Source organism: Macadamia integrifolia, chromosome 3 (assembly GCF_013358625.1).
Source record: "Macadamia integrifolia cultivar HAES 741 chromosome 3, SCU_Mint_v3, whole genome shotgun sequence".
NCBI classification, from domain to species: domain Eukaryota; kingdom Viridiplantae; phylum Streptophyta; class Magnoliopsida; order Proteales; family Proteaceae; genus Macadamia; species Macadamia integrifolia.
The window spans coordinates 8,923,483-8,945,563 of NC_056559.1; the positions used below are offsets into that span (position 1 = coordinate 8,923,483).

Sequence of the window (22,081 nt, forward strand, 5' to 3'; positions counted from 1 at the left end):
TTCCTGAGCAAGTGATGAAAGAGACTGTATGATCATGTTGTTTACTTGTTCAAAACCCTAGATTTTGGGGGCAGGAGCAGATTATCCCGTTGAAGAAGGATTTAATTCTTCTGATCCATCGAAGTAGGGGCAAAAGGATGGAGATAAACACAGTATTCCCTTGCTTCGCATGTATAATGGCTTCTTTGCACTTTCGATTATCTGGACCACACTTTATGATTATTACACGTGTCGCCATCTGGTGTTGTGCTACACGAGATGTAGCACACCCCTGTGCTTTAGACGAGCCAAATCCTTTCTTTTGAGCCTAATTGTTGAAAAAATTAACAATCGAAATATAGTTGTAAAAAAAAAAATCTCTATTTGATGGGGCTTCTTCATATGCCCATTGGGCCTAGAAATGCTACATTCCAAGAATCTTTTGGAAAACACCTCTAGGCTCATTACTCTCTAGTCCAAATCCAAAGAGTGGCATATGACGGTTTCGAAGAGGGATGTGAAAGATAACTAGAAATCCACACAATTCTGACATAGATATATCCCTTCCTTTAAATGCATGTTCCAGTTATAACTTGAAAGAATATGTAATTCAGCAATCAAACACTTCATCTAAGACATGTGGATATAATTTTTTTATTAATTTGTTTTATTTATACATAAGTATTGCATATCAACAGATTCACATTCAGATATCCAGACTTGTTCAGATACTTTCCAGGGATATCAATTGGATTCTTTAAATTTGAACTACTTACATTCCGAGCTGCCAAATCTTGCAGAAAGTTGAATATGAATCTTTCGTGATCCAAGTAAATAATGCATCGGATGAGGTTTCCTGTCTGCCGCAATGAGGTTGCAACCTAGAACCTGGACAGTGCATATTGCGTGTGCAGACAGTTTAAGAGGTGCAACTGGAGATCGTCTCTAGTAGTCCTATTTCCTAAGAAGTAAATTACAGAGAACAAATATGCAATGGAATCACCAAGCCATAAGCATGAAAAGATTCAAATTTTCTACAGCATTGCAAGGAATGTATGAGAGTTAACAAAATGAGGTGACAACAATATATTTTATGAAGTTGATTACTACCACAACCCATTAGTAGATTTAGTTACCAAGCTCAGCAACTTGTTCCGGTATGTGCCTCCTGGTAATTTTTGCCTCGTTTATGTCTGCATTTAAACAATACATACTGGTCTTTTACCATCTCATCAGTGGCAAAATTTGTGATCCTTTCAAAAATTCCCGCAGGAGAAAACAAAGCAGATAGGAACTTATAACACAAGTCCATTGCAGTAAATGGAACCCCAAATCTGACTCAAAAACTTCATTAGAAAATAAAGTCACTGAGCTGAACACACTTGTCCCCCAATGCTTGCTTCCTAATAATATATGCACTATCCTCTACATTTGCACTGACACAATTCATCCTGTGCCTGTATGCATTGACATCAGCAGCAGCCGAAGCAGTTACTTTGTTGATCTTTCTGAAAGGAAAAACACAGGTAGCAGGCAATTTAAAAGAGAAAAAGAAAAATGTTTAGCTTACCAAGTAAAGTGATCCTCGCAGCAAATCGAACCCCAAATGATTGAAAGCCCACTTACCTTCCTGCATTCAAAACAAAACTTTGCACATAAGATGGCAAAAGGATATGGCCCAGGCCCAAAGAAAGCCCACACTCATAATAGAATTAAGTATATATGTTTACAGCGCTCAATGATAGAACAGAATTAAGGATATAGCATGCAGGATAAAAGGATGTGACTTCTCCTATATTTTGTCCAACTTTAGTCTAACTTAATTTCTCTTATTATACAATAACCCTCTACCATGATAGTTGTAGGAATTCTGGAAGTTGATCAAGCATAGGTTTCAGAAATGAATTTGATGCAGTAACCAAGGATTTCAGTATCGGTATCAGGTATTGTATCAAAAGGGTGATCTGAAGAGACATGGATGTGCTTGCGATACATATAAAATATAATTTTTAAGCATAAAACACCATATTATGCAATATGTGTGTGTATATATATATATATATATATCAGCTTGATACAAGGATTTGAGTCATTTTTACCTAATCTAGTGATGCATATAAAAAATAAAAAATAAAATTTTGAGCACCAAGAAAGAAAAGATATCAGCAACTTTACCATTTTTTTCACCCAAATCTGTTTCGATCCTTGATTCGAGCACTATAAGACCCAAACCTTGTTGAAATGGTGAAGATAATGGTCGTTTTTTAAAATCTTAGATGATTAGCTCCAACTCATGTCGAAAGAAAAATAAAAAATGTTTCCAAGGCCTTCATATCACTCACAAGTCTTGTTTTGCAAGTTTAAAGAAGGCATATCAAGTGTATCTTACCTATATCTGACCAGATCGATCGATACGAAATTTATTTAAAAAAACAATAAGTATTGTATCGGTACCCATCGATACCAATACTTAAAACCCTAGTAAACTGAGTTAAACAGAGAAAGCGTAAATAGAAGCAGAAAAAGCAAAAAACAAAAAAACAAAAAAAAGAGGGCAGGGGATCCAAGTGTTGCTGGTGTGTAATGGCATCTACACGCCGAGCCAATGGGAGCACGGGAGGATGTCACCCCCCCCCCCAAAAAAAAAACCAACCCCCTCTCCCCCACCCAAAAAATAAAAGACGAAAAATAAAAGAAAAATAATAAATTCCAACACTTTCTTTTCTTTCAAAGAAACAGTTATTTATAATCTTTCAAAAATATTTGCCTCTTTCCATTATCAAGTGTGTAATTCCTTCTTTTCTTCAATGCAGTTTGGGAATTTTATTAAAGAAGATGAAAAAAAAAAACAAGACAGAAACAGAAAGGAAGGAAAATTATATATTGCAATCTCTAATAATTCTTCAATTGAGAAGCATTTGTGATAAAAGGAAATTAACAATACATGCCTAAATAATCAAAAAGCAATATAGATTACATACCATGTGGCAGTATACATGTCGTAGAATTTGTCAAATGCTTTATCAAAGCAGTACTGACAAACTAAAAGATCCTTGATATCAATTACATTGCATGTTGAATTACAGCATTTTACCTGGCATAGAAATTGAAGTTATTAAGCATGTAAGGAGCAACGTGTAAACACGATATTACCTTAGAAGTAAAAGATAATCTAAAAATCACAAACAATATTGAGATTCCTCTGTAGTTCTGATGATTATCAGGAAGGCAACATGACACGAGAATAGGAACATGGGCTATGTCCTCTTAAGACATTAAGACATATGACATCTAGCCTGTACATGGAGGACCCATGAAGTCCAAAAATGCATGTTGATTTATCATCAGCAAGTCATGAACGAAGAGAAAAAGATTGAGACAATATTGGGAAAACAAAAAAGCATGATGAGAAGAAGAAAACACTTCGATATTCAACCTTCATCCATCAATTGAAATTTCTATATATGAAGTATGAGAGTCTGATCAAAGTGATTTTATTTTAAGCATATCAAACTTAATGCAATGCAGTTCCAATGTGGAAGAACTAGAACCGACTAACAACCAAAAAAAAAAAAAAAAAACAAAAACAAAAACAGAGAAATAGAGTAGTCTAGGGAAAAATTAATAACTTGAGACAGGATGGTCAGATTGAACTGATTTTCTGGTTAAGTGTAGATCTCAGTTAGTAAACCTGCCTACAAAAGATCTCAGGAATCTGAGACCTAGACAGTGGTGCACAGGGTACTCCTAGTAGCACTAGGAAAACAGCACAGGTTGTAACAGAGATTTCAAACAATAATATTCAGGATTGGAGACTAGAATTCAAGAGAATATAACCAGAAACTAGTATGTGGAATTAGTGATGAAACTAAGCATAACTGAGTATTAATTACCTAGAAAAGAAACTGAAATTGGTAGAACAGGGGTGCCGTAGTAGAGAAAACTAAACTAAAAATGGAAGGAAAAAGAAGTGAAATAGAAAGTGTAATAAGATCAGATCAGATAAACAAACAATAGATAAGAGACGGTGATTTGGAGGAAGAAGAAGACTAATGGTTAGGATAGAATTCTCCTTACCATGAGCAAGTTTACATATATTACTGAGATTAATACACAAGTACTCTTATTAGTATAAAACATGACAAGCATACCCTCATATAAGATAATAACCCCCAAACTACCCCTACTGATAGGAGTAGATACAATACCCTACTGGTAGGAGTAAATACACAATAATCTCAACATCCCCCCCTCAAGCTAGAGCATATACATCACCCATACCCAGCTTGAAACAGCCATCAAGAAATGCAGGACAAAACAACGCTTTAAAGAACATATCATCAAGCTGATTTTCAGAAGAAACAAATGGAGTTGAGATCAGATTCCTCCTCACAACATCCCTTACAAAATTGCAGTCCACCTCAATGTGTTTTGTCTGCCGTGAAAAACTGCGTTACTGGCAATGTAGATGGCAATCGGATTATCAAGACATATTTATAGGTTTAGTAATGGGAAAACCAAGCTCCTGAAGAAGTGATTTCACCCACATCAACTCAGCTGCCGTATGAGTCATAGCCCTACACTCGGGCCTTTGCAATAGACCTTGTATAGTAGTCTGATTTTTTCTCCTCCACATGTCAAGGTTACCACCAACAAACATGCAATACCCAGTGGTAGACCTTGTATCAACTTCAGCGCCAACCTAATCTACATTTGAATAGCCAACCAACTCAATATGTTTATTAGGTCTATAGACGAGACCATTTTCTGGAACCCTTAAGATACCTTAGAACGGACAAATAATTTCCCACTGAGCCTTTTTAGGCGTTTCAAAAATTGGCTTATAAAAACAACAACAAAAGATATATCTGGCTTGGTAATAGTTAGGTAAATAAAATTAAAACCGATTATCAGAAAACCCTTCACCATCATTAGCCCCAAACTTCTAATGTGGATCCATAGTCTATCAACGGACTTAAATGCAAAATATACTAGTCTCAGATAAGATATCAAGCACATACTTTCTCTGAGAGAGACTAGCCCCCTTCTTACTATGAACTACCTTAAACAAAAATTAAGACCCAAGTCATTCATCTGGAAAATGTTGTTGCAACTTGTAAATAGAATTTCACCTTTGCAATACCAAGTGTATTATTTCCAGATATAACATCATCAACATAAACAATCAACACAATCACTTTGGAGTTTCGGTAACATACAAAGACCGAGTGATCAGAAGAACATATCCACACCGAGTGACAATCGACCTGAATTTGTCAAACCAAGCTCTAGTTGGTGATTTCAACCCATAAATCGCCTTATGAAGTTGGCACAATTTACCAACATTCTTCCCCTGAACAACATATCCAGGAGGTTGCTCTATGTACAACTCCTCATGCAAACTACCATAGAAAAAAACATTTTTTATATCCAACTGATAGAACAGCCATTCAAATTAACAACCAAAGAAAAGCATAGGAACTGAATTGAGACAAGCAACATGCGAAAAAATCTCAAAAATAGTCCACACCATAGGTCTGAGGGTATCCCTTGGAAAGCAAATGGGCTTTGAGCCATTCAATTGAGCCATCAGGGGTTATACTTAGTACTATACACCCAACAACATTTACTAGGTCCTTATCTACTTAGGCATCCAAGGTGGTCGCCTTTCTTGCATCAAGTAAGGCTTGCAGCTTCCTTAGACCCTTCTGCAACATGAAGAACTGCCCCTAAGAAAGAGACTTAGCTCAACTATCCTAGCCCACACCAGCTGCAGTCACGTCACAAATCTCCAAGCCTATTTGACATGCAAGGCTTTATATATACAAGAGTGTGTGTGTCAAATTGACTCCAATACTCTTATTATGACTTGAAATTCAAACTCCCACTTGGAATAGCCAAAACCGACTAGCAGTTAACACTCTTGCTCAGATACAAAACAACACAGAGAATGAAGTATGGACTAAAATTCCTAATCATTCTAGGACTTAACATTGCTAAATTAAAAAAAAAAAAAAAAAAGACTCAAATAACCCCACAAATTTAGACTAAACTAATACTACTTATCTAATCTTGTAGTCCTAGCTCATAACCATCGTTTAGGCCCATTAGAGTGGTCTATGCTTATTTCAACCAAAATAATCCCACATGTGTGATTTACCTGCATCAAAATCACTGTCTCGATCTTCTCCTTCCATGACTAATATGATAATTCACAAGTGTTTATACTTTTGCATTTGGAAGACCGGTACTCGGTGGTAGCAAAACAGAACCAATAATGCAATCTGAAAATCCAGATGATGCAAGCAGGCCGAATGATCAAATTCGTGATCAGATCTGAGATAAAAGAAGCAATTGTGTCATTAAGGTAAGAAATCAAATCGATGTAAGGGAGGGAAAAGAGATGAGATCAATCTGCTTGGGAGGAAAATGAGAGAAGATGAGGAGAAGCGAAGAAATCATGTTTGGGATAATAATTCCGTATGCCAAGCTCAACGGCTCCAAAACTCTTAAAAACACGTTCTATACTCAAAACATCTCTAATTGATGGGACTGCATTACATATATATATATATATATATATAAATATTTTCAAAATTCCTAAATTGACTCATAAATGGAAAACCAATCACTCATACACTCAATAAAGTAAATAAACTCAAAACAAAACTCTAGTTAGCTATTAAGTATATTAAAACACTTAACTACTAATCCTGTGTACTAACTTATCCTCACTTTATGGGCTTATAAAGTAGGCTTATTACAATTAAACCTATGAAAACAAAAGGCACAACCTATAATACATCTACCCAAAGGTCAATTTTAGCCCATTGGACTGCCGCAAGCTCTTTATGGCCTTCCCAAGTTTTTACATAGGTCTCTATACAAGATCAAAATCTAATATAACCGCATCCATTCCCCCAATGTTGAGAAAAACTCACCCTCAAGTTTTGGAGAAGGGCTTGGAAAAGTCATTCATACTCCACGCATTTCAAGAACTAGGTTCAGAAAATGAAACATGGATGGCACATCCTTGTGTTAAAATATGTGGGGATTGGGGAATAACAAACTCAATGTGTAGAACATCCTTCGCTGCAGTTTGTTATTCATTTGCCATTTCTTGTCGTCTCACATCAAAACGGTCATTGCTCTTGTGCTGACCCTTTCAACTCTTCATGTGGTTTCACTGCTGTGTCACCTCCTTTGACTCTAAGCATACTTTGTCAACCAATTCTTACAAAAGAAACGGTTGTCGTAGATGAGAAGGCTTTAGGATGTACAAATTTCTATTGCAATCAACTACACTTTTTCTTTCTTCCAACCATTTCCGACCAACTTTAAGATGTGTTCTGTGGAGAGAGCTAATCCCGATATCAGGATTAGCGTCAGCTGCTGGACCCGATAGGGGCAATTCTGTCCTATCGGGGCCCTATATGTGCTTTAGGGTTTGTTCTCTTGTAATGGGGGCATTCAAGTCCTTGTACACTTTAGGGTTTACTCTCCTCAGGTGTCCCAGTCTAAGCCGAAGTGGTCTTCCCCCTCTCCCTCACCCATACCCTCCCTTATCCCCCTTCCTGATGCTCCTAGTACCAGTGCCTCACCTCCCCTATAGGTTTATAAAGCAGGCAGAAGACTGGACAGCCTGGTTGCGAGGTTATTACTCCTGCCGATTCACTCCTTCCATTGTCGTCTTCCACTGATGAAGTTCCTCTTCCTCCTCCGCCTGATGACTTACCGATTGCACATCGTAAAGGTACGCGTTCCTACACTAAGAAATCCATGGTTATGTATCCTATTTATAACTTTGTCATTATCTCATCTTCCTTCTCCCAACCATGGCCTTCCACTATCGCTTTCCATTAACCCCGTTCCCCGTTCCCATAATAATGCCCTCCGTATCCCTGGATGGAAATTATGGAACGCTGCCATGGATGTAGAAACAGATGCTCTCGTGAGTCGTGGTACTTGGAGCCTGGTAGATTTACCTCCTGGTAAGGATCTGGTTAAGTGTCGCTGGGTGTACACTGTTAAGTATCATTTTGATGGCTCTGTTGAGCGGTTAAAGGCCCGTCTGGTTGCTAAAGGATATACTCAGACTTATGGTGTGGATTACTTTGAGACACTCTCTCCGGTTGCCATACTGAACTCTGTTCGCCTTCTTATTTCTCTTGTTGTCAACTTTGATTGGCCGCTATTTAAGTTGGATATCAAGAATGCTTTTCTATATGGTGATCTACAGGAATAGGTATACATGGAGCAACCTCCTGGTTATGTTGCTCAGGGGGAGAATACAGGTCATGTGTGTCGCTTGCGCAAGGCTATTTATGGGTTTAAACAGTCCCCTCGAGCATGGTTTGACAAGTTCAATTCCACTATTGTCACGTGTGGATTTTCTCAGTGCTATTCTGATCATTCAGTATTTGTTTGTCGCAGAGGTGACAAGCCGATGGTCTTGGTGGTATATGTTGATGACATTATTCTTACTGGCAATGATGAGGCAGGTATTTCTGAAGTAAAGGCTCATCTCCAACGCCATTTTCAGACCAAGGATCTTGGTAATCTCCATTATTTTCTCGGAATTGAGGTGATCCGCTGCAAGAAAGGGATCAATCTGTCTCAAAGGAAGTATGTTGTAGATCTTCTATCTGACATTGGGATGCTTGCATCCAGACCTGTTGATATTCCTATGGATCCTCACCAAAAGTTCGGTGTTGATGATGGTGAACCGTTTCAGGATGTGCATCAGTACAAGAGTTTGATTGCCAAACTGACTTGCCCTAACATTTCTTATGCTATTGGAGTTCTTAGTCAGTTCATGCAATCTCCTCAGAAAGCACATTGGGATTCTGTTGTCCGTGTTCTTCGCTATCTGAAAGGTGCTCCTGGAAAAATGTTGATTTACCGTCCTAATCGGCATATGGATCTAGTTGGCTACTCTAATGCTGATTGGGCTGGCTCTGCTAGTGATCAGAGATCTACCACTGGATACTATACCTTTGTTGGAGGGAATCTTATTACATGGCGTAGCAAGAAGCAGACTACTATTGCCCGGTCCAATGCAGAGACAGAGTACAAAGCTATGGCTCATACCACGGCTGAGTTGAAGTGGCTGCAGTCGTTACTCTTAAAGTTGGGATTTCCAATGACCAAGCCAATGAAGATGTATTGTGACAACCAAGTTGCAGTTTATATTGCTAGTAACCCTGTCTTCCATGAGAGGACCAAACACATAGAGGTGAACTGTCATTTTGTTCGTGATGCTGTTCTGAAGAAGCTAATTGAGACTCCGTTTGTTCCTTCAACGGATCAGTTAGCTGACATGTCTACTAAGTCTTTGTTTACTCCTAGCTTTCGCAGTGGTTGTACCAAGCTGAGCATAGGTGATGTGTATGCTCCAGCTTGAGGGGGAGTGTTGAGAGCATAGTTTTTAAGGCGGTAAGGTGACGGAGGCGTTTAAGGGTCTTTCGGAGCGCCTTAGCGATAAGGCGGGCATAAAGCGTCACCTTATCGACTAAAGTGTTCTTGTGTAATTTTTTTATAAAACCAATGTATTTGACTCAAATCCTAGTTGAATCCTATTACTCATATGTTAATTAAATATTAAAGGCTCATATTCATACCAATGTAAGATATTCATCAAGAAAACAAATCAATAAAGTGAATAAACTAAGTTCATCAATCATCAATCATCAATCATCAATCATATTAACATATAATATAAATACATAATTATGAAACAAAATTATAAATATAAAGAAAAGAAGACATAAAAAATATAAGTATTTATTATACTTACCTCTATGATGCCAAAATGAGTGCCTAAGCCCTAAGGTCATCCACTATATTTCTACTCTTGTCAAAGAAGAATGAAGCTCACCGTTGCCGGCGCAAGCTCACCACTGCCGGAGCAAAATGGTCACCTGGATCAGTGGTTCTTCCTTGTTCCTTGATTCCTTCTCAAAGCCCTTTTTTAAAATCCTTGACAAAATCCAAACCCTGTTTGTGAATCGTGTTTTTGTTTTGTTTGTTTTGGTTATTTTTAGTGGAGTAAAGTTGATCCCATGCATCTCAAGTGTTAACAAAACCATACACCTACCAACAAAAAATCTATATTTGGAATCTTCATTAAGTAATTTTAAAATATGTTAAAAAAAAAAAAAACCCATAAGGTGCCACTTCACATAAGGCGGAGCACTGCCTTACTATCTCTAGACCGCATCAACGCCAAGGCGTTACTAAGGCGTCGCCTTACCAGCGCCTTAAAAACTATGGTTGAGAGAGCTAATCCCGATATCGGGATTAGCGTCAGTTGCTGGACCCGATACGGGCAATTCTGTCCTATCGGGTCCCTATATGTGCTTTAGGGTTTGTTCTCTTGTAATGGGGGCATTCTAGTCCTTGTACACTTTTTTATTATTCTTTTATAAGCTAAGGATTCCTGCGATCAACCTCATTCTAGACTGATCGCATGCTGCTCTCTCATTAAGGCTCTCTATGGTTTCTCCTGTCTCCCTTCCCTTCCTCTTCCTTTTTCTCTTTTCTTTCTCCCTTTTTCTGGTTTTACTGGTTTGGTTACAGGAATCTGGGATTGTAACATGTTTGAAAGAGTTAAATATCTAACAATTAGCATCATCACAATATTGGGAAATTGAGAATTCGACAAAGACATCATCTTCAGTTTCAATGAAGATTTCGTTAGTCTTTGACAACATCTCCATCACAAATTGTGAAATGAAAATTTCACTTTAACCTTCATCTATGAATAAATAGTGGTTACTTTGTTGAGAAAATGAACTATGTCTTGAAAACGTAGGAATCCATGGACAGGTTCGGCTCCGGTACCAAATAATGCAATCTGAAAATCCAAATTATGGATCTTAGATGCAAGCAGACCCAATGATCAAACCTGTGATTAGATCTAACATAAAGGAAGCAATTGCGTTGTTGAGGGAAGAAACCAAATTGATGGAAGGGGAGGGAAAAGAGATAAGATCGATCTTCTTGAGAGGAAGAAGAGAGAATAAGATAAGAGAAGAAACCATGTATGGGATACCAATCCTGTATGGCAAGTTCAATAACACCAAAACTAATGTAGGACTAGATTTGACAAACCAAACTAGACCCAAACTGCAAGAAAGTTTAAACCAAAGAACAACCACATAACCTCCACAATAATTCACAGCAGACTAATATTAAACTGATATAACAGAGTAGAATTCTGACAGTTGAAATCAACAGTTGCAGGAACACTATAATGAACTAACAACCAAGGAAAACTGTCGCAATCCACCAACTTAAGAGGCCAAACACTAGGTTATATAGTCAACAGATTTCAGCAAAACAAAATAGAAACCAGAATTCAAATCTGGGCAGAATTCATAATCGGCCAAAACTGAGGAACAGTCCACATCAACTGAACCAGTGGCCTGATTAGCCTAAAAATTGAATCGAATCCCCTTCTGAGTAAGACTAACCTTCAACCAGAATTATAGAGCCATCGGATGGCCAGAACTCCCAAAACAGATAGGCCGACAGCAGAGAAAATAGAGAACCTCAACCCAGAAATTCAGTAGAAAGATTAGAGCACTTACCTGACTGGCTGAATGAGATTAAGAACAACAAGAAAACCAGAAAATATGAAGATCCACTCGGACTTCTCGCCGCAGAGTGTCAACTGGATCAAACACCAGTCCCTAGACCTTGATCAGACACAAGGAGCAGCCATAGAAGCCAGCAGCAGCAGCACAAGTAATTTTTTTGTCAAACAGAAATCATGGGTTGTAGTGTGCCCTCTTTTTTATTTATAATAATGATGGGGTAGTGTTTACAAAATAGAAACTTAAAAGCTTCTAAATATTGACTTACTAAACTACTAACATGTAGTTACTAAAACTGTAAATTGTAAACAACTGAAATTAGAAACTAATTTAGGACTTGAAAATAGAAACTAAATTATGAATAATTAACTAATATAACCCCATCAGTAGCCCAACCGTGGGCTATCTTAGGCCAGATCTGGTCGACCCAGTCAACCACTTGGATAGACCCTCTTGTTCCTCCTGGTGTAGACCTTCAGTACTGCATCAAAAACTCTTAAAAAAAAAAAAAAAAAAAAAACACTAATATTATTTACTCAAATCATCTCTAATTGACCGGGGGGTGTATTACACATATAAAGACCTTTTAAAATTCCTAAAATGACTCATAAAAGGACTTCTCTCACACTCACACTTTATAAAGTAAAAAAACTCAAAATAAAACTCTATTATTCTAAACTAACTCAAACACATAAAAACTAATCCTGTGTATTAACTTTATCCCCGATTTATGGGCTTATAAAAATAGCCCATAACAATGAAACACAAGTAAATACCCAAAAGTCAATTTCAGCTCATTGGACAGCCACAAGCACCTTATGGACCTCCCAGCTTGCGCATAAGCCTCCATAGGAGATTATTGACTAATGCAACTGCAGCATCCAATTTCCTGCAATGGAAAGTATTGATGTGGCGGATGAGCTCCACCTCACCCCCACCCCAAGTGGAAGGTTACAAACCAATGGCCCTCCTCAAGATTGGAAATGTGTGTGTGTGTGTGTGTGTGTAAAGTTTCACAGAATTGTTCGACAGCAGGTGCTGGCGTGCTGCAGTGCATTTACAGAGCAGATAAAAGTAAATTAAATTCTCACCAAACGGTTAAGCTTGTAAGAGTAATATCGTTGATGAGAAGGGTGTGCTGCAATATGCCCATTCAGATGACCTACACTGGAAAGTATAATATTTTCAACTCATAGTCCCATCAAAGTTCCATTATTTACTAAATTAGATGATAGATAATAGAATTCAATAGTAGAAAGTCTGAAACAGATTTTCTTGCTGTTCATTCCAATCCCTTCCAAAATGCACTCCAATATACTATCAGAAATCCTTCATTCTTTAGCATCCACGCAAATATATATATATATATATATAAATAAACTTTTGTCCATTGATTACCGTCTGAAACTTTTGTTGCCTTAACTAACATGTTCAGCAAAGGCATTTTACAATTTCTTCCCCACCCACCAAAAAAATCTGTTCAGCAAACTCTCTAAATGCTTTCTAAGAAATTACATGGCAAATCTCAACCTTGACATCTAAAGTCGTATTACGTGATTTCCCTTGAATCCTCCTTTGTCTTGATGAGAATGTGCAGTAAGCAACAAATGCAAATGCATGTAAATTGAACAAATAGTTATAAAACATCCGAAGCAAAGCACAAGAACTCAATGCACCCATATGCACCCATGTGCCCTTTCTAAATATACTTTGCCTTTCTAGTTTGACAACCCCCTCCCACGACCCACCTTTATCCAATCATCTCTTGTGAACTAGGCAAAACATTTGAAGCAGTTCAAAATTATTTGTATACATTTTATTCCAGGTAGAAATTGAAATGACATCCCAAAATTCGACTAAATGGTGAAAACTTTTTGAAAGACCTTGCAAAACTTCACCAAAATCAAAATAACTCAAAATTTCAAAATCTGCCAAAATTCTTGAATTCATCAAAATTTTAAATCTCTACTAGAAGAATTAAAACTGAATTTTTAACAAGTACACCACATTGTGAGAAAAAATGTAGAACATTACAACTGGAGAATAAAACAGAAAACATTCAAGACAAATGCATAAAAGAAGGAAATTGTCAAAAAGAAAAAAGATGCTTCCTAAATTGTACTGGTGCTTTTACCTGTCACAAAGGACTGTACTACAATCAAGGCACAATGCGAGACTTGATGTGCGACGGCAGACATTGCATCTTACATTCAACGATTTCCTGCCTATTTGTTGGCATCTGCATATAAAGAGAGAAACTACGCTGCATAACACCCTTATATACAGGAAAAATGGGATGTAAGATAATTCTAATTGAGAATGAGATAAAAATAATTCTAATTTCATTGGTTATTATTTCAAGACTCCTGTTTAAGAATACATTGCAAATTTTGGACCTGAGGATGGGGAGGAGCAATGAAGAGGAATTTCCATTTCAAGAAGGGAGGATTGGAAAAAGTAGGCATCACTTGATGTAGTGTGCACATGGAAAGGGTAGCAACACCTCGTTGCATTTTTTGGAAAGTAATGGCACACCGTCGAAAGAGGAAATTTTTGGATCAGACATGCATTTCTTATTGGATCATTATTTTATGCAGATATCTGTCATGTGTCCGAACTTCCCTAAACATTTTCTGCATTGCAGGCAGGAGGGGAAATGTCACCCCATCTTGATTCCCGCTTTGTTAGTTATTGATTATCCACCCATTGAACCAAACCCTTTAACTCCGAAACTCAAACAGGAATCCTCTTTGTCATCTAGAGCATATATCTAGGAGTGAATGGGAGCATATCTCATTATGTTTTGATGCCATGGCCTGGTAATGACCCAAAAAGTGATTCATGCGAATAGATCTCCCACTGCCAAAGTAGTAGGCAGGTAAAATCCCAAGCCAAATTTTCTAACAGAATTAACAACTTACCAAGAAGCTAATGTAATGGATATTTTCCAAGGGGCTTTGAATAAGACAACCTTTTCACTTTTCATTTTTCATTTTTTTTCATTTTCATTTTCATATTGAATAAGTAATAAGAATGAGAGGTGCTAAGATTTTTATCATCCTGGCACCAAGCTATTTTTCCGGAGGACCTCCCCTACAGTATCGTCACTGCTGTAGAGTCTAACACATTAATGGGCCAACACATGATAAGAATGCAGAATATGTAAAAGATAATTTTCTCTGAGATATGGAACTAGATAATTTCTGCGGAGACAAACAATATAAGATAAGGAGAACTTCCATTGAAAAATGCACATGTATGAAGATTCTATATACCTTCGGTATAGAGCAAGAAGATCTCTGGGTATGAAAGTTGAATCGTGGCTCCCCTCCACCGCCTGTATCAAATGAGAAAAACAAACAATTAATACAAAGATATGATGAAGAAAAAACAATGGTGCCAACAGGAAAGAACTATCTACATAATGTGAAACAAGAAGTAATAACCTGGCTGCTTGTTTGAGTAGAAGAAAGCGATTGAGGAGAACATGTTTTCACCAAACAATCTTCCGGAAGGTGGCCAGGCTTCTGACATTTCCAACTAATGGCAAGTAAAAACCAATAAGGAATTGTTGACTCATACATAAGAATATGCAAATTATGCCTCTATCTTCTGACATATATGTATCTATGCCTACATGTTTATACTTTGTACCTAAGCCCATTGAGCAACTATACACATCAAGCCCATGATTGAACATCAAAAACCATGTGCTTCTGTTGTTATTGATAAAACCGATGACCAAAATTCCCCCCGAGTATCAGAGCAAAACACAAAAATCAGAAAACAAAGGATAAGATCCTGACATAACAACACTATCTTGCCAGTCATCCCACATTATGGATTTGGGAATGCGAAGTGCACTAGGAAAAATGATCCACGAATGTGATTTTGTAAAGAATATTATTGTGCATTTAAATGACAAGTCAGACACATTACGAGATCAAATCATGATTGAGAAACTTCTCCTATGACGCATGGAAAATAATTAAAAATGGTTTGACAATGGAATATAATACCATTCATATGCACAAAGAATGGATCTCTTTTTGGTCCATCGATGCTGTTCATAATCCCAAGCATCCTCAAACTCAGGCATCTGAAATGCACCTTTTGGTCCAGATGCGCAGACAAGACCCTGATTGTTATTGACTCCCTGCAAAATAATGCAAAAGTAGCTTAAACATTGGATGCAATGGTGAGGAGATTCGGGTTCGTGAGAAAGTGATAAAAACATTGAGTTGAAGACATAATTAGAAAAGAACCTGAGGCATGTCAAGATTTTGAGGTTTCAGCAGTTCAGTTTTGCAATCAATACTACAGATATCATCACCAGTCTGTATCAGAGAAAGAAGAACCAGTTGCAATGAAGCAAGATTTCAACATAAAGGGGAAAAGAAGAAAACAAAGGAAACACAAAATTGCACATATCATACCTCATCACATATATACTCCCCATATTTGCCACATAAAACACAAACAGGTTCACCTGGATATGGAAAGCGTTGCTCGTTTCTTCCCTTAACTCGATCAACTTCATTCATATTATCTGAAAAAGTAGCCACATTAAAAAAGGTGCAATGTTTCAGGAGCAAAATGAATCAATAACTAGTGACACCATCCCAGCCTAAGAATAAAAACAATGAAATTACATATGCAAAGATATCAAAATAAATCTTTCTTTTTCTTAACATTTTTATATTTCATATTTCCTGTGGCCACAGTTTGCTAATAAATTGTTTCCTAGTTCATTGCTGGCTCAATCTAGATGGTACCGATTTACCAATTCTTTCTATTTCTATTTTGTAGTTTCGGGTCTTCAGAGAACTAGTTGTCAAGGGCACTAACGGGCAAGGGCAACTTTCACCCCCATCATGTTGGACACTTCAGATAGGTTAAAAGTTAAAACTTGAATTGTCAGAAAAGCATCCCCAGTCCAAACATTTAGACCGAGTATTCAGCACTCGATGTCTTGAAGTTTGTATGGTATGGTTTGGAAATTAAATCTACTTCTTCTTCTCCTTTTTTTTTTTTTTTTTGGGGGGGGTGGTGGGGTGGGGTGGGGTGCCATGGAAACTAAATCTTCTATCTGGTCCTTTAAAGGGAATCTCAAGAGATTATGACTGAAACTTCTGCCAAACTTTAATTCCATGACCTATAACAATTGCAGCCTCCATGACATTAAAATCAGTGGCCCATGATAACCTATCTTCCTTGCTACCAAAAAAAGATAACATAACATATCTTCCTAAAAGCAATCACCCAGTATTCATCAGAAGTAATATAAGAACATATTTATATTACAAATAATTCTGGTAGTTTTATGGAACACATAGATTCCCATCAATTTCTAGCCACCTACTAAGATCCAGAAATTTCAGTGTATATTCCACATAATTCAGATGTTTTATTTCTCTGAAAATGGATAAAAATTATGCACAATATCAGGATATTGTGGATTGATTGCATCCATGGCTTACATGTGCTAACGAGAAAGCGCATCTTGAGGGCCTTCTTTGCACATTGAGAATGATGCCCCCTAATTTCATCATCTTGTACATGCATAAAGTGAAGACAGGTCCAGGCCCTCAGGGAAGGGGACTCAAGTGGAACCTGCCTCACACCATTGAATCCTATAGACCACAACATGTTGTAGGTTATGGAAAAGAACGGATTGCTAGTACTGACTGGGTTCATCCAGAGATGCTCAACCTCTCTTTTTTTGAGGTCACGTGAATGTTGGAATTTTGGGCTTGATGTTTTTCTTTGGTTAGGATTTAATTCTATTCCTCCCACCCCCTCCCCAAAAAAAAAAAAATTCTAGAGTAGTTTACATGTTCAGTTCATGTCCAAAATGGGTTCTGAATTTCTTTACTTTTTCAGGCCTTGTCTGATTATTTAAGGAATCAATACGTTATCATTTTACTTGATTTTGGTTCCAATAGATATATTTTTCGGTACTCATCTAACAAGAGTAAGATCCCACACATCCAATAAGATTCCAGGTACACTATCTAGGTACCAGTACATGACAAGATTCATTTACTTTCAGAGCTTATGTCGAAGGAGTATGGATAGAGTATGGTTGCATGGAGCTCAATATAAACAAACAGTAAATAATTTTCAATAATAATAATTTATGTGAAATCTATTGATTGGCTTTCTGGGTTAGTGATGGTCCCACGTGTAAATCTTTGATGCTTTCAAGAACATTATGTCTCTTAATATAGTTATTCATCGAGTGCTGCTGGCATTTTACATCAAAACAAATAGAACTTAATAACATTCAGAAGCTTACCAATATCAATGGTTCAAGGAATTGGAGCAGATTGGTCAATTCAGCGAATTCGAATCAGAATAGGCCAAGACCAATACTGATTCGGAGATATTTGAAATGGCCAATCATTTGGCTTTTTTCTAGGGTTTAGGTGATTCCGGTTGATTCCCAGTGGCCTCAGGAATCGGCTGAGGCTGATCCCGTTCCTGTTGCCAATTCTGCTTACTTGAACATCCATATCTAACCCCAGACCCAGAACTCCATTAGTAAAATTACTGACACAAAAAACCTTCACCATATCCATGGCTCAACTAGCACTCATTTATCCACCATTGAAACCTGTATATCCATTGATAATTCCCTATTACTATAACTGCATTTGGTTGCACAAAAAGCACTCACAATTCCCTATTACAATAAACACCAGAGTTCCCATCTCATATCATAATTACTGTTCCTAAATCACCTAAAACCAGCCCTAAATTCTCAAATTGAGAAAAAAAAACACCAATTTAATAAATTTTAAAGCCCTAAATCTTGAAATTATTGCAATGGAGCTATATTCTGGTAGCTTCTGCACCAGTTGGTATCAGCCTATCAGAACCCCTGTTCTTCAGCATCACTTCTCTTTCAAGTGAAAGTACGATTACCCACAGAAACATCAGTCCGTTCAACTAAAGATGGTAACAGATAAAAGAGACAGTGCTTAGACCATGAGATGCAAGGATAGAAAGCATGGATAAATTTCAAACTTGCAAAGGTAGCAAAAGGCGAAGAAGTCCAGGTCCACTTGTAAGAAGAATAACCAAGAGACACTAAGTGGATCCAGGAAACAAACCAGCCCAGATCCACTTGAAAGAAGAATAACCAAGAGACAATAAGTGGATCCAGGAAACATACCAGTCCAGATCCACTTGGAAGAAGAACAACCAAGAGACAATAAGTGGATCCAGGAAACAGACCAGTCCAGATCCACTTGAAAGAAGAACAACCAAGAGACAATAAGTGGACCCAGGAAACATACCCGAACTAAATGTGTCCTGTTTCTCTTCATGTTCTACCGAGGAAGAACTTTCATCACCTGAATTTTCATGGAGGAAAAACTATCAGTATACTGCTCAAAGTGAACTTAAAGAACACAGTGCCAATGTCAAAGTTGAAACAGTTCTGCATTATTTTAAGGTTGTACCACAAAGGACATAATAGGACATCACCTTGACTGGAGACTGTGAAAGCATCTAGGCAGGCTGAGAAGCTAGTTCTCGGATAGTAACATATAATGATTTGCATAATTGTCAAGGCGTCGCCTAGGCGACGACTAGGCATCCAGGCGGTTTGCCTAAGGCCTAGGCAACAGTCGCCATGTTGCACTGCATGTCGCCTTGTGTTTTGACACTTATTTATGCCAAATACCATTTAAGTAAATGTTATTTACTTAAGATATTATTCATAAATAAGCAAATACCCCATATTTAAATCCAATAAAAATAGTTTAAAAATCAAATTCCAAAATGATAAAAAGTCAACCCCCCAGTCCAAGAACAAAAACTGGATTTTGGTTATAGGGGCGATTTTCAACTTTTAAATACTTGGGTTTTTCTCAATTATAAAAATTTTATAAATTCTATCATGTTAAAACATTGCTAAAAACCAAAAGTCCGGTAAAATAATCTTTTGTTTTGATATCCATAAAATTATTTTCATTCAGGTGATTTTAATAGTATTCATGCACTAAAAATAAGCTTGACTGGAGTATAAATTTGTCATTACAACTCAGATTTAAGTAATCTTAGACTTGTTGGAAAGCTAGTTTTATGTTATAACTAATACAAAAAATCTCATGTAAAAATAATATCAATTGACCAATCAAAGTTATTATAGAACAAGAGCATTTCTCTAAATGTTGATTTTTTTATAACTTAATATGACTTAATGTTAATTTTTTTTATTTATTTAATATGGTTAAATGTTGATTTTTAATGACTTGATGTTGCTTAATCTTGATTTTTTATGATATAAGGTATATATAGCTTACTAAATAATGTTAAAAAATAGGAAAAATAAAAAAAATAACACTTAATCGCCTTAAGCGGGCATCTTCTCGCCTAAGCGCTTAGACAACCCTCCACTGCCTTGGTTCGCCTTGGCGCCGTGACAACTATGATGATTTGTCACAATGGTTATCTAACAAAGATATAATATCAGAACTAAGTGTATGATACTGTTTTCCCTCATAAGATGAGAAAAGAAAAGGCAAGCTTTGATGTAAAGAAATATCAAACCAAGTTGCCCATTGTCAGTGAGACATGTCACTGTCCCCTACATACTAATAGGAATTAGACATGTTTAATCAACCAAGCAATGCAAATCCAATCAAAGCATGTTCATTCCAAGAGATGTACCTTTGCCATTAAAACTTTTTTCAGTTTTGTGAGAGAAGATGGGTTAAAAAAACACAAGGCATTCAAATCAACACCCAATTCCCACCGACTATACCAATGAAGCAAGATCTTCATGATATCATATTTCTTTCCTCGGTTTTAAATCATGCAATCTGGTCATATCAACAATAACTTTCTTAAAATCTTGATCATTTCGAAACTTTAGTTTGATCTAAAAGAAAAAATCGCAAACATTGTGTTTCCAAGAATTTACTATAACTGCAATGACAGTAGGAAGTGGGAGGAAGAGGCAGAAATAATTGAGCAGGAGCCAGTAAATAGATACACTCAATAAGAATTACGGTGAAGAAATTAATAAATGCATAGATTTTGAATTACCCACTTTCATAATGCACCAACGGCGCAAAACTGGAACTCGAACTTGCCTGCCAAAAGATGGAAACTAAAAGTCGTAAAATTAAAGCTTACAGAAACCAAAAAAAGAAATTAACACATGAAAAACGAAACATGGAAAAATAAAGGATGTTTATGGTAACTACAAAAACATCTGCAGTCAATTCCTGGTAACCTTGAGACGACCCGGCTTCTTTCCTACAAGCGCAAGAAACAAAAATGTTAACCCTAAGAAGCAACCTTTTCTCAGTTTTTTTTTTTTTTTCTTCTTCTTTTTTTTTTTTTTTTTTGGGTGAATTGGTGATTAAATTTGAAGCGTAAAAATGAAACAGCCAAAGAATAACTTGCCTTCTTTGCTCTATATATGCCTGGTGAGAAAGACTTCCTTCGTTCTCTGCTGCTTCCTTTTCCTCGCTGCGATTCGGCTTTCGTCTTCGATCCGGACCCCGTTTACGACTCGAAATTTTCTCAGCGTGGGGTATCTGTTCCTCGATCGGAGGAGCATTCCCAGTCGCGGCGTTGTATGCTGAAAAGAATTGAATCACAGATTTCAAGCGAAAAATAAAAGGCGAGAACAAAAATGAGAAATCAAAGGGGACGATAACAATGATACCTCTGAGATTTTGAAGAACTGAGGAGAGTTTGAAATCTTTGTTATAAGTATAGGAAGGATTCTTATAGAAATTCGTCCTCGTTGTCATTCTTCCCCCTCACTCCCCCTAGTCTTGCTCTGTTTAACGTCCGGTGGCGGGAAGAAGGCGATTCAGTTGGAGTTCCAACACCACTTTGATGTTAAAAATGATTTACGATTCCAAACGGTTTAAAATCCGGGTTTTGAAATTTTTGACCAAAATGGAAATATCACACCAAATGACCGAAGTTGCATCAGATCTGTGTAGATTTTCCAAGTCGCATCCCCGTGTTGCGGTTCTATTCCAGGCGCCCCGAAAACCCTATCGCAATTCGCAAGCGGCGTTGTTCAACTACAACCCATGCAAGGTGGATCGTTGTCAGGCTGCGTGACCCCTGCACCAGCGTGAGGATCAATGACATCATACGACATCAATAGGGGTGGTCAGTTTTTCCTCATGCATACCTTGAGACTTGCACCAGGTGTTGGAATGTGTCCAAGGCGGTCCAGCCTGGTGAGTGGGAAGTAGATGGTTAATTGTCCGAATCATTGGAGAGGATTCCTATCACACGCGGTTCACATATAATCGGACTGGTGACCGAGTTAATTCCGATTAATCTAAATCTATCAGGATCATCTGACACAGTACCTCACCACAGCATACCCACATCTAAGATAAGTGTTCAAAAATTCAACGGAAGACTTAAATTATCTGTAAATATCTTCAATATACTTGATACCCAAAATGTAGTATATAGTTACGTACATGTGGGCCCGTAGGCATGATATTTATACAAAAAGA

At 37.3% G+C, this 22,081-nt stretch overlaps 1 protein-coding gene across 5 annotated transcripts; it reads right to left on the bottom strand.

Annotated features, from left to right (window-relative positions):
* Nucleotides 1–989: 989 nt before the first annotated feature.
* On the bottom strand, nucleotides 990–21,586 carry LOC122072977. Of its 5 annotated transcripts, none has more exons than XM_042637424.1 (15): nucleotides 21,262–21,586; nucleotides 20,997–21,174; nucleotides 20,792–20,846; nucleotides 20,638–20,680; nucleotides 18,878–18,934; nucleotides 16,013–16,125; nucleotides 15,842–15,913; nucleotides 15,596–15,732; nucleotides 15,023–15,116; nucleotides 14,852–14,913; nucleotides 13,711–13,815; nucleotides 12,668–12,743; nucleotides 2,961–3,073; nucleotides 1,550–1,609; nucleotides 990–1,436 (listed from the first exon to the last, which is right to left on the bottom strand). In XM_042637424.1, exons 1-15 carry the CDS (start codon nucleotides 21,347–21,349, stop codon nucleotides 1,331–1,333), a joined length of 1,359 nt encoding a protein of 452 aa, XP_042493358.1. In that variant the 5' UTR covers nucleotides 21,350–21,586; the 3' UTR covers nucleotides 990–1,330. The 5 variants fall into 5 exon arrangements, with proteins under 5 accessions (XP_042493358.1, XP_042493359.1, XP_042493361.1 ...); XM_042637425.1 differs by having other exon boundaries at nucleotides 20,795–20,846; nucleotides 21,262–21,585; XM_042637427.1 differs by lacking the exon at nucleotides 18,878–18,934 and having other exon boundaries at nucleotides 20,795–20,846.
* Between the last annotated feature and the right edge of the window lie 495 nt (nucleotides 21,587–22,081).